Source organism: Ammodytes marinus (genome assembly GCF_949987685.1).
Source record: "Ammodytes marinus genome assembly, chromosome: 3".
NCBI classification, from domain to species: Eukaryota; Metazoa; Chordata; class Actinopteri; order Uranoscopiformes; family Ammodytidae; genus Ammodytes; species Ammodytes marinus.
The window spans coordinates 9482576-9501039 of record NC_137232.1 but is presented as its reverse complement, the minus strand read 5'-3'; the positions used below and the strand labels follow the sequence as shown (position 1 = coordinate 9501039).

The window sequence follows — 18464 nt, the reverse complement described above, 5'->3', positions numbered from 1 at the left end:
GCCATACTGGGAATAAGTCTGTCATATGTGTAAGGAAGCCCAATGTCATCAAAATAGAGTAATATGTATAATTTGCTGTCCATTGTGTATCCAAACTAAGTGTGGCTGTTCTGCAATTCTAGTAAATGATTGCAATGCATTCTTGTTGAACTTTTTAACATCACCGTCTCATTTATCCATTGACTGTATGTCTACAGGCAACATTTGCAGGCTTTTAACTGGGAGTGTACTTAGCATGCATGAGCTTAGTGACATTTGTAACAGTGTTAAGATCTCTGTTCAAAAGTATCGCACCAAACTGCATGCAAATCCAAGTAGGCATATTTAGGGCCACTGTTTAGCCACTTTATCACATTGGTGTCACTGTCATCATGAAATAATGTGTGTCAAAGTGTAACCAGGCTTTAGTCCTTTATCATGTCACCACCATCACACAGTATGGGAAAGTCATGTAAATGTTCCATTGACGCTATTTAACTTAAACTACAGGAAGTCAAAATAGAAAGGCCAAATACTGTGGGGTTGCTTCATTATCCAGGCAAAAATTGTTAAGCAAATAAACCTACCTCATGGGACTCATTTGTGTTAAGTTTGCTCAAAGTCTTCTTAACAGCAATCTAAGAAGTTTGCTTTTATGTTAAAATAATATAAACATAATTAAGTAAACAAATGAATAAATATAGTGTTTTATTTTATATGCACATATATAAAAGGTATGACCCCGAATATTTGAAGATTTGATGGAAGGAGCCTGATTCGACTACCCATCTTGCAGACGAATAGTCACAAAATGTAGTTATGAAAAAAGGATCATTCTATTATGGCTATATTTAACAGGGAGTTGCCTGGTTTCCCCCAATAAATCATTATAATTTGAAGAAATTTGAAAATAACTCATGAGCTTTTCATCAATCTTCTTAGTGTGCGTAAATGGTGGATTAAGTCGCAATAAAGTATCATGCCAAGTCAAGAAGACAACCTGTCATTTGGTGTTTCAGCCCCTTTTGGTCTGGTTTGGCCAATGCTCAAACTGAAACTGAAAAACAGACTGTAGCCCACAAACCAGCTGTAACAAAAACCCCTGCAGCTACAAATCAAAATGCTTAAGCAACATTTTATCCTTTAGAATTTTGGGATGATGGGCGAGAGAGCTCAGGTAGGAGTCACACGCTGCCTCTCTCTTCCAGGCTCACAACCTGCTTCCAAGCCCTAATCTGGACTGCAGATGCAAATAGTCTAAAAAACGTCCCTACCAAACATTTGCATTTAAACAAATAGATAAAGGTCATTTTGAAAAAAGCTGCCTCCTTCATGACTTGCAGTGTGTGAGGTGGCATGTTCCCATGTGTCCCTGCCCTCCTGACAACCTAGTTAAAGCTAGCCACTGTGGCACGCCACTCAGTATGGTCCTGCACACTGGGATTTAGCTACTGTAGGCAAATACAAGCAGAGCAAGGGAGAACAGAGAAGGCTGACGTGTGTGTACGTGTGTGTACGTGTGTGGGGTTGTGTGCACGTGTTTTGTGTGTGTCAGACCGCTCACCAGCATCATGGACTCAGGTAAGACACATTCATTCATATACAGGCAAGCTGCTGTCATTACTATTGTTATACATGCTGTAAAGGATTTCCATGCAATGTCAAATAGAATTCTGCAGCAAAATTAGAATTGTTCCACCTTTTAACATCTGACGGTTTTTTAATTTGTTTAATCTGAGGTGGTGCTTTTATTTTGGAGATGGCATGGGAATTTAGTAGGATATGTTTTCTATGTGTGTGTTGCAATGTCATTTGTATCCTGGCTTTATTTAGTGGTGTGCTTACTAAATCTATCAAGAGTCAATTAGGAATCAGCAATATGTGTGATATCAAATATGATATGACAAATGTAGTAAGGAAACAGAAAGATATCAGCACATGTGTTTTCCATAGTTCACTAAAATTAGTGTTATGATATTTGAAATATAGTTTTAATATCGAGCCCTTGTAGCAACGCAAAGTGCAAAGTCAAAAGAACATTTCCGATTTTCAAGAATGGGGGGTGAGGATGGGGCTTATCTAAAATATCCATTCAAAAAGCTTGGATCTTTTTTACATAACGTTTTTTGCATGCTAGTTCCGTTTGCATAATAAAGTTTGCATTTTCATTGAGTTTATGCTTCTGCTAACCAGGAATGTCCCCAAATCACACCAGCACACATTTGAGATTTAACCGTATATGATAATTTTGTAATATTTTTAAATTTCTTCTCTCTTTTTTTTCTCCAAAACCCCCAGTCGTCCTTTTATTCTGAGGTTTCGGGTGCGTGGGTTTGCAGCAAATTACCTTATTTTTTAGCAGCTCCATTTGCATTGACCAGACCAAAGGCAATTTCCATGACATTTACACACACAATCCCAAAGAGTCAATCGCCTATATGAATGAAACTGTTACAACATTCAAATGAACAACACATTTGTGGGGGATGGATGAAATATTTGTATGAGGTTGTGTTAACCAATCTACTAGTCAAACCATTTCCCTGATTTGTATTAAAATGTTCCATAAATGCAGATTCCCTAACTCTTCACCCCCTGCTTGCTCTGTTTAGAATATGCAAAGAGAGTGTACCAAGGTGTTCGAGTCAAGCACACTGTCAAAGACCTGCTGGCGGAGAAGCGATCGCGACAGACAAGTGGGCCCAGATACAGTGTAAGCCTAAACCTCTCTCTCTCTTAAACCACATTTTTCTTTTGTGTCCCCCGTCCCTGTCTGTCCCCACTTCATTTTTCTCCCAAAGCAAACAACAGTAACCACAGTTGACATACTGTTGGTGCTACAACAATTAAGAGGTCGAAAAAAAAATCTCCTCTCCTTGTTTACATTTTGGCTTGCTTTTTTGTGAACCAACGATCCATGGTTGATCCATTGACAGCGCTTGAAAAGTCAATCTGTAAATGGTGTGTGTGTGTGTGTTTGCGTGTGTGTGTGTGTGTGTGTGTACCTGTGTGTGTGTGTGTGTGTGTGTGTGTGTGTGTGTGTGTACCTGTGTGTGTGTGTGTGTGTGTGTGTGTGTGTGTGTGTGTGTGTGTGTGTGTGTGCGTCTGTGTGTGTGTGTGTGGAGAGAGAGAGAGAGACATGGACACAAAGCCACAAATAGTCCCATTCTGACCTCACAAAGGAACACTGACACAATGCTCGCACTGGTGATGGCCACGATCTCCCAAAAAAATCAAGCCTCACTCACACATACTTTATATAGACCCTTTACTTATTCTGTGCTGGTATATTCTCTCTTCATACTTTAAATTCATTCATTAGGGTGGACAGGGGAGACTAGACAAGGGGGCAAATGGAGGAGGACGCCTATGCAAAGTTTGAAATCCACGCACACCTGCCAGCCAGTCATTGTCCTCCTGCTGTGTACAGGGCCGCAGACAAGCCTTCCTATTGTTGTCTCAGAAACACTCACCACTCTCTCTCTCTCACACACACACACACACACACACACACACACACTCTCTCTCTCTCTCTCTCTCACACACACTCACGCAGTCAGAGTAAAATCAGACGTCTGCATGCATGAGCAAGACCAAGGCTTTGCATTTTGTCCACAAACCGCCTGTCAAAAGGGTCTTTTTACAGGACTGGCAGGCAGCGTTCACTGTTTGCTTTTCTGTTTTAGCATCGGCATGTCCACTCTATAGATATGCAAGGCTGCTACGCTAATGACTAGCGTGACCACAGACAAAAGAGAAGGGATTTTAAAGATCAGAAAATAATCTTCCATCTCCAGTGCAGCACTTGAAGTTTAACAGGCAAATGTGGTTCTTGTCTGAACTAAACACATGCATATATATCAATTAATGCACATGTATGACAATTGCCAGCGCAGACCCTTTACTTAAGTGTTTTTTTTTAACTCGTAGTTGCCAAAAATATCTCAACCAATGGGCTCTGGGATATAAGGGATGAGACAGTAATCAGTCATGATGAGTAATAAGACAACAGTACTGTTTGGCTGTGCTGGTGATCAATTTAAGTTTAATAATAAATACAAACTTTGTGGCTATAGATGAAAGAAAGAAAAATTAAATATACATGTGGTTGAGATTAGCTTCAGTTGGCAAAGCAAAACAAATGCTTCACAGTTTCAAGGTGCAGGTGACTAACTGGCAACTTTGAGCTATAGCAAGTCAGTCAGTGTTATTATACCATGTAGATTTGGCAATTTAACATGTCAAGTTACTGAGTTCAGCTACATTATTTGTTACAAACTGTACCTGAAAGGATTCTTTAGGCAGAGTTCTCTATTATTGGAATGGTCATCAAATTGTCATTGACCAGACCAAAAGCAACAACCAATGTATTGTCTTGTTTCCACTGAGCAGAGCGGGGTCGGTGGGACAGCTCGCTTACACTAAATCTGGTGGTGTTTCCAACGCCGACCTTACCCTTGTGGTAGGGTGGGTTAAGGCTGGACGGTGATAGCCACCACCAGAATATCGGGCCATGGAACAACTTTTCGGCACCCTTTCAGGCGGCTGGTACCCCAACAGAGGAGTCCTGTAAATGGGAGCTGCTCATGCCTCGTTTCCACCGAGCAGAGCGGGTCGGTCCGGATCGGCTCAGTCCGCTTATTTTGGCTTTTTATTTGCCAAAAGTTAGGTAGGGTCCGGAAATAAACACGCCTTACCGCTCTAAGCGCTCTTTGGGGTACCAGCCGTCTGAAAGAGTGACGAAAAGGTGGAGCTACACACTGCCGTCCGTTGATTGTTTGAAAGAATAATTTCTGCATTAAATTGCTGTGTGTATTCACCATGGTATTCATCTCAGGAAGAGTGAAGAGAGTCTTGTGTTTAGCGAAAAAATTATGCACAGTACTCTGTTTTTTGTGTGGTGTTTTTCCTCTTCATTAAATAAATCAGTGGGCTACACTCACGGACCTATAAAGGCCACACTGTGTCCCGCTGCTATGATGTCACCATTGTTAGCATGTAGCTGCCACGGCCAGCGCTGTTCGCTTACTGTCTCTGTCGGCTTGCACAGAGCCGTCTCTGTGCATAAATTTACCGGCATAATAAGCTCACAACATGGAGGGAATAAATATATAAGCGGCCAGTTCTGCCAAGCAAAAACGAGAGACCGCTGGCTTGACCACAGTTGTTCCACAGCCTGATACTTTGACCAACATTCTGGCGGCGGCTATCGCCGTCCAGCCTAAACCCCGCCCTACCAGTAAGGGTAGGGTCGGCGGTGGAAACACCAGATTCTTAAAAGTGAGCTGTCCCGCTTTGATCTGCTCTGACCCGCTCTACTTGGTGGAAACAAGACATTACAAGTATGTGCATCCAAAGCCTGATATGGGTTATTTAACTTTATTTGTATTTACCCAAACACTACAATTACATAAATTATATTACTTCTGTACAATAAACAAAAAAAACATCATGTGAGTGACAAAGCTGCCCTGTGTGAAAGTATCCTTGGTCCCACGTACAGTAGAGAGTAATTATGAAAAAAAAATGTTTTGATACAGGCAAAGAATAACGTCATTAGTTTTGTTTCACTGTTTAATCTGCTTCCAGAACATCTAAGCAATTAATAAGATCACACAACATTTTTTTTATTTTTTTTTTATTTTTTGTCATCCGTTTACTCAAATTTTCAACAATACAATATCTAATTAAGCCAGACATGATTGATGTAAAAGCAGACAACATAATCCAGACTTTAATGCATATGGAGACAGCAGTTTACTGAGGAGACAAGAGTCCACAGAGACATTACCAACAGTTCATAGGGCCCACTCCTGCTTTTGTTTCTCTCTGTCATTTAAATAACAAGCTCTCTAACGGCTGTAACCACAAGTCCAAATGCTGAATGCTTCTCTTAATGATGCAGAAGGAAAGACACAAGTTGAATTTGCACCTATACTGTAATTTGAATGTCAAACTACCACACTTAAAGCGACAAAGAACCCCAACATTAAAGCAAGATTTTGTCACCACTTTCTTGTCAAAATCAGTGAATGATCTGCCACCTATCCGTGATGTGTGTGTGCTCTGAAAAATAAACTGTTATTGCACAGCCTAGGCTCTGTAAACTGGTGTGTAAAGAAAAGGGGCCCACCTTGGATAGCACCATGCCCGTTTACAGAGCCTAGACTCTGTATTAACACCAGATTTTTTTCAGCACACACACACACACACACACACACACACACACACACACACACACAGTACGGACAGGTGGCGGATCGTGAGGAGATATTCACTGATTTTGACGACAAAGATCCTCTAGAATCGCTTACTCCACCATATTTCCAATGACATTCTCAGTTCACTGTAATTATGACTGTTCTAATAATAATAACAATAATAATAATAATAATAATAATAATAATAATAATAATAATAATAATAATACATTGTATTTATATAGAAACTCAAAGTTGATTTATTGATCTACTGTTACACTGTGTTTCAACACTTACCGTTGTCTTCTAGCTGCCCCTTATAGTTTGTAAAATGTTACATTTAGTCAAATTCAAAGGCAATATAACATCCAATTTATTATAAGGTAACTTGAAATTCTCCTATATAAATTGAGAGCTGTATTTGTACGCCATATTCCCATCACCTGGGTTGCATATGTGGGTATTCGACCTGCAATTCAGCACCTTTTCAATGCAATGTTTACTCGTATGTTTATAAAGGACATATGAAGTAGCCATGCACAGAAACACAGTTACTAAAGCTGTCCCACGCCTTCTGTTTAGCTAATGGCGCCTTTTATCATTGGGAATAAAAGGCCATTGAGAGTGGGAGAGCAAAAACTCCGACCACAGAGTCAGGCTGCTCATGTTGGAACACGGAGAGAGACACACAAAGACTTACATCATTTAGAAAAACGCTCCTATTGAGGTTAGGTCGCCCAAACATGCAGCTGGGTTACAAAAAAAAGACATAAGAAACTGAATATGACAATGGAAAAAGACTTTATTTTTTATATATATCAGCACATACAGTCATATGAAAAAGTTTGGGAACCCCTCTCAGCCGGCATTATAATTGACTCTGCTTTCACACAAAAAAGATAAAAGTGGTATGTCTTTCATTTACCAGGAACAGCTAAGTACTGGGATGTTTTCCAAACAAAGATTTTTTGAAAAGCAGTATTTGGTTGTATGAAATAAAATAAAATGTGAAAAACTGGCTGTGCAAAAATATAGGAACCCTTGTGGTTTTGTTGATTGTAATGCCTGTAACAGCATGTAAAACTGATGACTTTAAACGCAAAGTTGGTTGGATTATGTTGTTAAGCCTTGAACCTCATAGAAATGTCTGTTTAATCATGAGAAAATGTATTTTAGGTGCCTAAATGCAAGTTGCACTTCTCTTTGACTCTCTGCTGAAGTGAGACAGAATGGGATCATCAAAACAGCTCCCAAAAGATCTGAAAAACAAAGATTGTTCATTGTCATGGTTTAGGGGAAGGCTACAAGAAGCTTTCCCAAAGGTTTCAATTGTCAATTTCGACTGTAGGGAACGTTGTCAGGAAATGGAAGGACACAGGCTTAGTGGCAGTTAAACCCAGGCATGGCAGACCAAGAAAAAAACAGGAGCGGCATAGGTGGAGGATTGTGAGAATGGTTGCACACAACCCACAGATCACCTCCAAAGGTCTGCAAGAACATCTGGCTGCAGATTGTGTATCTGTACATCGTTCAACAATTCAGCGCAATTTGCACCAAAACATCTGCTTTTTATAAAGACCAAATAACTTAATTTTTGTCTCATCAGTCCAAAGCATTTTCTTCCAATATGAATCTGGCTTGTCTAAATGAGCTTTTGCATACTCCATGCAACTGTATCTGTGGCGTGGGCGCAGAAAGGGCTTCCTTCTCATTACCCGGCCATACAGATGTTTTGGTGAAAATTGCACTGAATTGTAGAACCATGTACAGATACACAATCTGCAGCCAGATGTTCTTGCAGGTCTTTGGAGGTGATCTTTGGGTTGTGTGCAACCATTCTCACAATCCGCCGCATATGCCGCTCTTGTACTTTTCTTGGTCTGCTAGACCTGGGTTTAACTGCAACTGTGCCTGTGTCCTACCATTCCCTGACAATGTTCCTTACAGTAGAAATTGACAATTGAAACCTTTGGGAAAGCTTCTTGTAGCCTTCCGCTAAACCATGACAATGAATAATCTTTGTTTTTAAGATCTTTTGGGAGCTGTTTTGATGATCGCATTCTGTCTCACTTCTGCAGAGAGTCAAAGAGAAGTGGAACTTGCATTTAGGCACCTTAAATACCTTTTATCATGATTAAACAGACCTTTATGAGGTTCAAGGCTTAACAACATAATCCAACCAATTTTGTGTTTACAGTCCTCAGTTTTACATGCTGTTACATGCATTACAATCAGCAAGACCACAAGGGTTCCCATATTTTTGCACAGCCAGTTTTTCACATTTTATTTTATTTCATACAACTAAATACTGCTTTTCAAAAAATCTTTGTTTGGAAAACATCCCAGTACTTAGCTGTTCCTGGTAAATGAAAGACATACCACTTTTATCTTTTTTGTGTGAAAGCAGAGTCAATTATAATGCCGGCTGAGAGGGGTTCCCAAACTTTTTCATATGACTGTAACAGATAGAAAGTATGTTTCCATCTACAAGTTTTTGTGTGGATTTAGTAATATGGAATGAAAAATACTTTATGGAAAATTTGATTGAATTTCATGAATGTCGACACAAAGTTTGCACATTCGTTTTCATTGGATTTTCTCTTAATCAGTAAAAGGCTTATGCCAAACCTGATGGAAAGGTTATTTCATAAATAAATGATAAACGGCCACCACTGTTGTTGTGTGGCATTCACGTTTATCTGCATCATAGCGATGTTTTGATATTGTTGTTGTAGTCTCATTATAACTTGATATGTGGCTATTAGCTGGCAGATGAGCACTATTACAACTTGTGCAATATGAATCAGTTCTTGGTAGACAATACAACATACATTTTGGCTAACAAATTTTGTTCACACATATTTGCTTGAATGTTGTGTGATTCAGTGTGACACCTTGAAATGACTGAAATCTATTCCATTTACCAATTTCTAGCGCAAAACAGTAGCCAATGTGAAGTCCTAACGCACAGGTTTCTATCCGCTTTAAAGTCATTGGATGGAAAGGCACTTTCACCAGCTTTATTCGCATGAATGTATTTGGGGAACTTCAGAACATTTAATGGCAACAAGTGGATGGCAACACAACATAGTCCGTGAGAATATGAGAATATAAAGAATGTTTTGTATAGGAAGGATGTTTTTCTGTAAAATAATGTCACACACACACACACGTTGCCCTACAGCCCGAGCCCGGGGCAAGCTGATTTCCATACACAGCCTTCAGAGATGCACTGAGCCGTACCTGGGCCACATGAGGAAGTCTTGGCACTGGCAAATCACATTCAAATTCTGCCCTCAAAATTTGCTTGCCTCCCGGCCAACGCGGGCTTGATATCAACTCTTTCATGTTAGCAATATGCAAACGAGAGAGCCTATCCTGTCGAACCCTCCTGTCTGTCTGTGTGTGTTTGTGTGTGTGTGTGTGTGTGTGTGTGTGTGTGTGTGTGTGTTTGTGTGTGTGTGTGTGTGTGTTTGTGTGTGTGTGTGTGTGTGTGTGTGTGTGTGTGTGTGTGTGTGTGTGTGTGTGTGTGTGTGTGTGCCTCTGCTGTGTGTGATCTCTGTGAGTCTGCAAACGTCTCCAACTGCTTTTACAATAGACACAGACATACAGATGCATACATTATTGATTTTGTTGCTTGCAAAAATAATAACATTATATGGTGAAAAAATTAATTTGAAAGGAAATATTAATCCCATCATCAAGTATGAGTAGATAAAACAAAATGCAGCTCAGAAAAACATAATGATAGATACACTTGTTGATACTGCTTGTATAGCTTTACAACAATTTCAAATATGAAACCAGGCTCATTCATCAGCTTCAGCCTGCATTTTTCAACAACTTCCAACAGCATCATTTTGAAATTCTAATATGAGTTCTGGTGCTACGATTTGTTCAATTTCGATTTCCAAGTCATTTTGTAAACATTTAAGGTTTTCAACTGACTTAAGTTTTTCACATTTTTTCTTTTAATAAAAATATGTTTTTTTTCTTCATTCAGTTTTGAACAATATTGCACTCGTATACCTGGTTTGCAGAGATGAGAGCATGAATTGTGCTTGAGGATATTTTTCTCCTGAAACACGATGTTGTAGTAATAAGGAAATGTGACACTCTTCCAGGTGAGGCACACGCTACATGCCCATGTTCTTTTTTACCAGTTATAGTTGTTGTTGTCATCTCACTTTTAATAGTTTACCTTTTATTTCCTATTGAGCTGTCTGAATTTAAAAAAAACTATGTTGTCAGGCTGAATTATTGTAAATGTCTTTTAAAAACGACTGTAATATCCCTGTGTAATCAAATGGTGGAGGGTGTGCAAATGTGGAGTGTTGGGTTTAAATAGCTCATACATCATAAAAGCTGAAACAAGCCCACACACTATATGGGATGATGTCATGCAGAGAGGAACAGGAAATAGGAAAGTAAGAGATAAACGTGTGGCCTACTAAAGCACAGTTTCCTTGTTATTCCCTTCCAGAGACCAGTGGTTAGTCACATTACATGAATTTGAGCATTCATTTTCAAAAGTTTAGAGCGAGGTCAGTCAGCTAAAGTATAATTTTGAGGTAGCATACCTGTAGCATCTTCAATTTTTTGGTACTTTACACATCTTTGCTACATCTCAGGAGGGAATACAGAACATTTTAATCTACTGCATTTATCTGACAGTTGTGCTAACTAATTTCTTCATATTACATGTTAGCATAAAACAAAACATATGAAAACCTTAGAGGATACAACTCACCCAAGATTCAATGTTTTTTGCATTTCATTTAGCCACATAGTGATAAGTTTTCCTCCTTCTAAAATAAAAATGTAATAGTGTTTATCTTGTTAACAGTAACTCCCTTAAAGACTAGATCCTCAGATTATTTAAAAAATATTAATTATTTTGTACTGGCTAGATAGGAGCCCCAAAACGATGTGTTAGTTGATATTGTAAATGTCCACTGCAACCGCTGCAATGCATGGTGTTAACATACAGGTTAACATACAGTTACTGTATATTAAATACATCAGACAAATCAGTAACTATAACTTTGACATAGCTGTATGACGTTGATACGTTGTCGTGTTGGGGAAACATTAATATAGCCTATTACTTTATTCTCTCATATCATTTCCTCTATGGTATTAAGCTAATTCCAGGGCCTGTGATCTGTTATACCTTGTTGTTGCTTTTCCCTTGCTTCCCGTGTGGATTGCTACAACTACCTCTGTAGCCCAGCCTGTAAAGGACTATTTGTCATGTTCCACTTTGTTTCTTTATTTCCACAATAATATCAATGGCACACTGCTATTCATTCAAATTAGACAATCTTGTTGTGGATGGAGGCAACATTAAAATGATAGGGGGAGAGCTTGACCTATCATTTGCATGCCAGACTTGGATGGGAGACATGCTATAGCAAGTTCTATGTATTATTACAGTAACAGTTGCAGAAGCTTTATATGTAAACATAAAAATATATTGTCACAATACCAATTTATATAATTATAATCTGTGTATTAACGGTATGACATACATATACAGTATGCTCAACAGTAACTGTCCAGCCAACTGTTCATTTACAATCCTGGCTTTGTTAAGATAAGATAAGATAGTCTTTATTGTCATTGTACAGGCACCTATACAACGAAATTGGGATTGCCAACTGAAAGTGCATTACACACACAGAAAAAAACAGACAAGCAACAAGTTGTTATCAAGTGTATAAAGCAAATTTAAACAAACGGTTGAATGCATTGCTATACAGCTCGTTCTTAAATGTTGCAGAATCCAGAATATGTGTGAGAAATAATAATATATAATTGTCTAATATCCTCTCACTCCCCAAAATATGCTTCCCACTTACAGTATACAGTATGTGTCATTCCAGTGTGATCCAGGTTGCGTGCCTTATTTCAAATCGTCCTTCTCTCTCTCTCTCTCTTTCCTAGGGAGGATCCACCACTCCTCCTTCATTTGTCCAGATGCCAGGTGAGATCAAAAACAATATCAAAGGGTTGCACCACACACAAGTGTGTACTTCATACTTGGATCATTTCAACAATATTTGAGAGAGCAGTACAGGAGGACTAATGGCATTATCGCAGCCCATACAGTACAGTACTGTGCTGTGCTAGGTGTTAAATGGGTACTTGTGTTCATTGGGAGAGGCCAAAGACAGATTTATCCATCCATCCGTCAACCCACCCCCTCTCTATCTATCTATCTATCTATCTATCTATCTATCTATCTATCTATCTATCTATCTATCTATCTATCTATCTATCTATCTATCTATCTATCTATCTATCTATCTATCTATCTATCTATCTATCTATCTATCTATCTATCTATCTATCTATCTATCTATCTATCTATCTATCTATCTATCTATCTATCTATCTATCTATCTATCTATCTATCTATCTATCTATCTATCCATCCATCCATCCATCCATCCATCCATCCATCCATCCATCCATCCATCCATCCATCCATCCATCCATCCATCCATCCATCCATCCATCCATCCATCCATCCATCCATCTATCCATGATCCATCCATCCATCCATCCATCCATTCATCCAGTCTAAAAGCATTTTCTCATTGTCCCCCCCCCCCCCCCCCCCCTACCCTCAGGCTCTCACATGCTGCCCGGCTACTACGGCATGCGGCGCCCCTTCATCTCAGACTCGGACTACTGCGGCTCCACCAAGCAGTATTCCCCGGACGTGTACTCGTCCTCGCTGGGCGGTAAGCCTCTGGGCTGTGACCCCTCCGCCATGAGCAGCTACTCCAGCCTCATCGACAGTTATTACCCAGAAACCTTTGGTGATTACCGCAGCGCCACCGCCGCCTTCTCCAGCTCGGGAGGCTCCTTCCTGCCCTCCTCGGCCCTCTCCTCCCTGCTGCCTCCCTTCGGCGGAGAGTCCTCGCATTTGTTCCTGGTAGGATTTACTGTAGCTCTACCTCTCAAGTCGAGTCAACTTCTATTGTCAATTTCTGCAATATGTGCCAGACATACAGGGGAATAGAAAATACCTTTCTCTTCGACCCACAGTGCAATAAGTACAAAAGGATACAATGAGATAAGAAATATATACAATAAATGAATTCTAAATAGTGCAAAGAGAAGTAAGGCAAAACCAAACTACATCAATTGAAATGTGAAATATGAAGAACGTTATTTACAATATGTGCAATATGCAGTAAACTGAAGAAATTAATACAAAACAAGGGCATACCAATGTGCAGACTAAGAATAGATAGCCTGAATGCAAATGACTAGTGGGTTTAGTAAATCACAAGGCCATCTAAAATAAGTTTAAAGGTGGAGTCAGTGATTCTGGACAACGCTTGTTGTCAAAAGAACTTTTTGTCAAAATCAGTGGATAATTCCTCACGAGATGCTACCTGTCCATACTGTGTGTGTGTGTGTGTGCGCGCTGAAAATAAATACAGTGTTACAGTTTTTCTCAGTTGCTTTGGTGCTTTTCTCACATCAATATTAACATTTGCACAGCAGTTAGTGCATTTCTCAAAACAATTAGTGCAAACTGCAAAACCTAGTGGATAACCTGCAAAAGTACGTCACTTGCTCAAAATGGACAGTCTATTCCTCAAAAGCAAGTATTCATGTCAATGAAACTGCCAGTGTCATGAAAATGGAAAGTCTTGACACCATCGTTTATGAACAAGATAGTCAAATGGCTTTGTCATGTTTTCATTATGACAGTTTATTCTCTCAGTGTTTTCCAATGCAAAAAAAAGGTCAGAACTCGGTGACACTACCTGAATATGCTCAAGACAGCACTATACACTACTTGTACAGCCATTTGAAAACTACAGTAAAGTTACACATTGCTGTAGTTAGGGGAGTAAGTGAGTACAAGACACTGAATACGTATGTTTCACATTTTTACTGTATATGCTCTTTGCAATTCTACAGCATTGTGCAAAAGAAAAATACACTTCAGTCACTTATTTAGAACAAACATGAAAAAACATCCTTTTGGTAGAGCTGTGCACAAATGTGAACAATATAACAGGACATATTGTAACTGAACATATATAGGTAAATCATTCTGGCACATCCAGACGTTCCTGTCTGTCTGGCCACATATTTTCATCTACATTACAACGGATATTATCCCTTGCAATGCAGCGAGGAAAGTATCTATGATAAAGAAAAGGTATAAAATTAGCTTGACAGAATTTGATAACTAGTTCAACAATTTTGTATGTAATGACTCAAGCAATGAAATGAAGACTATTAGTTTTATTGGGAACGACTATTCAGCATCCATAAGTATAGTTCATTTTGACTGACATGACATAAGCAAATGACAATATTATAAAACAGCAGAGAATTGTATGAAAGCAACTGATACATGTCCAAAAGCATTTGCAATTTGTTCAGAGGAAGGAGAAATTGCTACTATGATGTGCTCAAATGACTAAATGTTGCGGAGGTTGAACTAATAGTTACGAGAATTTTCATTCTGATCTGAAAAAAGCACCAAAGCAAAAAAACTGTAATACACATCCTAGGCTCTGTAAACGGGAATGTTGCTTGATAGGGCCCCCTTTGTTTACATACCCTTTGTTTACACACCAGTTTGCCAAGTTTAGGCTGTGTACTAACACCTGATTTTCACACACAAACTACCCCAGTACGGAAAGGTAGTGGATCGTGAAGAAACGTTCACTGATTTTAACAAAAAGTACTTCACCTCGAGTTAAGTAAGCGAGAAGAATATTTGTGCTGAATGTCCTTCAGCATGAAAACTGTCACTGTCCAGGGGGACATTTTAAACAGAAAAAATATGTATCATTTGTATACATCAATTGGATTTCTCTAACTCAAACAGCTGAGGTTTCATATTTTCTCCAGATTAAGTGTTTGAATACATTCTTGGACCGAATAAGGGTTGCCCTATCTCACAGGGAAATGTGTATTAGCTACGTTGGTCCACAGCACAACACTTAATAGTTTCACAAAAACAGCCTTGAAATTGTGAGTTAGTAACATCCTATTCATTTCTAATGGACTAATAAGACCTCTGAGGGTTATCTTAGCTCACTTCTAGTCAAAGTACTTCAAGAAAAGTGGATTTCTTCATGTCCAATTGCAGATCAGTATAGGCCTACACCTCTTATCTGTGGGAAATTTCAGGTTTTGGTGGCATATATTCCTCTTTGTACATAAACTGAAATAAAACAATGTTTGGTATTTGGTTTAGTTGTCTATAAACTATGTGTATAAACGCATCCTCCCAGCTTTGGTAGAGTGAGACAGAGTGCTGCGTTAGTAGAATGTGGACAACAAGATGCCTGCATAGTGCACAATGAACACTTCTTTTATTTGTTTTGTGACAAACCGCAGACATTAGTCTAGAGATAGAGATAGTGTTTGACAGGTCCGGGCTCTACCCGTTGATTAATGACCCTGTTGAACACAACAACACACATGTTGAGTATGTCTATAAGCCTGATTTATTGCCAGCATTTTATTTACTAACATATATTTTCTCGGTTCAGTCGTTATTATTATTATTATTATTATTATTATTATTATTATTATTATTATTATTATTATTATTATTATTATATAAACAATATTTAAATAGAAACTAACACCTTGAACACCTTATTACAGTGGGGGGGTTAGGGACTGCAACACTGTTGGTTCAGTCCATCAATTCAAACAAATTCACAAACTATCCACCTCCAAAATCTGCTTCCTGTCCGTACTGTGAGCATGCTGAAAATAAATCTGGTGTTAATAAATAGCCTAAGCTCTGTAAACTGGTATGTGAACAAAGGGAATGTAAACAAAGGGGGCCCACCATAGCACGTAAACATGCCCATTTACAAAGCCTTTAGGCTGGGTATTAACACCAGCTTTCCTTTCAGCGCAATCACGGAAGCAGATCGTGAAGAGATATTCACTCATTTGAAAAAAAATTTGTTTGGTGAACAAACATTCTCCAGACTTGCTAACCCCACCTTTAAGTATAGCAGGCCTACTGCAGTAAATGTACTTAGTTACATTACACCTCTGCTTCAGCTGAAATACATGAACAAATGACACATCATACTCCTCTTCTCTCTTGCCTTGCTTGCCCTTTTTAGAGAGACTCATGGGAGCAGTCGGTAGTTCCAGAGCCGGTGAGCCAGGTGGATTCTCTGTGTGCGGACGGCGGCCTGGCCTCTGTGGTCAGCGTGCCGGCCTCCTCCATGCCCAGCCCGGAGCCTCCAGGGAGCCCCTCACAGTACCACCGCAGCTCCCCCAGCCGAGGCTCCTCCATGGGGCCCTCCGGTCAGCCCTACACCCTGCATGCCCTGGAGGATGCTACCCACTACCACCCCTTAACCACCAGCAGCGGTGGAGGCTCCTACGCACTGCCCTCCTCAGGTTCATTCCCATGCCCCCCGTACATGACTGGCACCGTGGGAGACCTGATGGCCAAGATGGTGGCAGACGAAGAGGTGGCAGGGGGCGAGGCTCACTCCTGTTGGGCTAAAGAGGACGGAGTGAGCGCCTGGTCGCCCTACGAGATCCGGAGGGCCTACTGACTCTACTTACATGACAGGCCGGAAGTTGAAAATGTGTAGGAAAGAAAGGTGTTCACAGACATTTAAACGAAGAACACAAACAAGCACTTGATATTTAAAGAGAAACAGGGTTCAAGTGTTTTGTCAATGAGACAACTGCAGTGCATTTACAGAGAGAGAAGTCGTATGGGCTGCGTTCCAAGTCGCATACTCTTTCTTTTTTCTACTCTACATTCTACTACAGCAGATCATAAAAATAATCTAGTTAGCATGCAGTATGCTACAATAGGGACATACTCATACTTATTTATTTCTTCATAACATTGTGCCAATCAACCTGCCTCTTGCTTATGTATCCATCTCATCGTTTGTTGTTTTCATACAGAGGCTCCGTTGATGTCAAGTCACTTCCGTTGCGTACTGGATTGTGGGACAGAATCGCATTCTAATTTCAACACGAAGAAATCTTGACCGGTTGTTGTGGGCATCCGGGGTAATTCTGAGCAACTAGCTGACCACAAGAATTGGGACATCCTAAATCTTTTTCTACATACAGAAATTATGGGAATTGGAACGCAGGGCGTGTTTTGATATGTTGTATAGGTGTGTGTTATAGGTAGCCTATGTTGACCAAGGTGCCTCTATTACTAGTATACAGCCTGTTCTGATCCTTCATTCCTACTTGATTAAGAAAAGAAAAAAAACATGTGTCTTATTTTGTTTGATTTGTATGATAAAGAGTGATCAGTGTGGACTTCTGTGTGGAAAATAACACACAATCTAAGCCTCAACACTGAACAACAAGCAAATAATTTAAAATGCCTTAAAGTTAACAGAATGAGGCCATTGTTTATATTAAAATGACTTGTGCTGGCTGTAAAAAAGAAAGAAAAAAACTATGGGAACATGTTACATTCTAAAGACCTGTTCAACTGACATGGAGTACTTGCATCTTGGTACTTGTGCAGTAGCCAGGAGGCACGGGTTGAGATTGTACATTATCCCTGTCCACATATTTGTGTTTAGGTGAAAATAACATTTGTGTATAGTTTGTTTTTTAATTATGTGAGGCTGATCTTTGGGATATTTATTTTGACAATAACTAAAAACAATAAAGACAAGCATCCATGCCCTAAATCTGCTGTATAGGTCTTAAATGTTATTTTTATTTTCAGGCAACGCTGTTGCCTGAAAATTGTTGAAAGCTAGTCGGATGTAAATATAGTCAAACATTCGAGATTCTGGGGCGCCCTTAGCTCAGTTGGTAGGGCGTCCGTCCGTCCGCCCCCCTCCCCCCCTCCCCCCCCGGGCCGGGCCCAGCAGCAGACCCGGGCTCGATTTCCGCCCGTGGTCGTTCTCTGCATGTCATTCCCCTCTCTGCCCCATTTCACCTCTGTCGCTTCACACTGTCAAATAAAGCATGAAAAATGCCAAAAAAATATCTTAAAAACAAAAAAAAACATTCGAGATTCTGAAAAGTGTGATGGGGATATTTCTCCAGACGTCTCATGTGATATAACATACCTTGTGTGGGAGAATGAAAGGAAACAGTTCTGCTTTCTTTAATAACTTCACTTTAATACAAATATTTATAATATTGTAATTTGAATTAGATTCTTATGATTTACAAATCAGACAATACCTACGTATACAGTGGCTGTTAACAGTTTAAAATGCAATGTGTTAAGGCCACTGCAGGTGACTATATGCAAAAGCCACCAAAAGTCCACCA

The 18464-nt window shown here is 39.6% G+C and overlaps 1 protein-coding gene across 1 annotated transcript; it reads left to right on the top strand.

Annotated features, from left to right (window-relative positions):
* The first annotated feature begins 1420 nt into the window (after nt 1-1420).
* pou2af2 (POU class 2 homeobox associating factor 2) lies at nt 1421-16778 on the top strand. Its single transcript, XM_080024988.1, has 5 exons — nt 1421-1560; nt 2592-2692; nt 12126-12165; nt 12815-13122; nt 16310-16778. The coding sequence occupies exons 1-5, from the start codon at nt 1551-1553 to the stop codon at nt 16751-16753; spliced, it is 903 nt and encodes a 300-aa protein (XP_079881114.1). The 5' UTR covers nt 1421-1550; the 3' UTR covers nt 16754-16778.
* Nucleotides 16779-18464: the final 1686 nt, after the last annotated feature.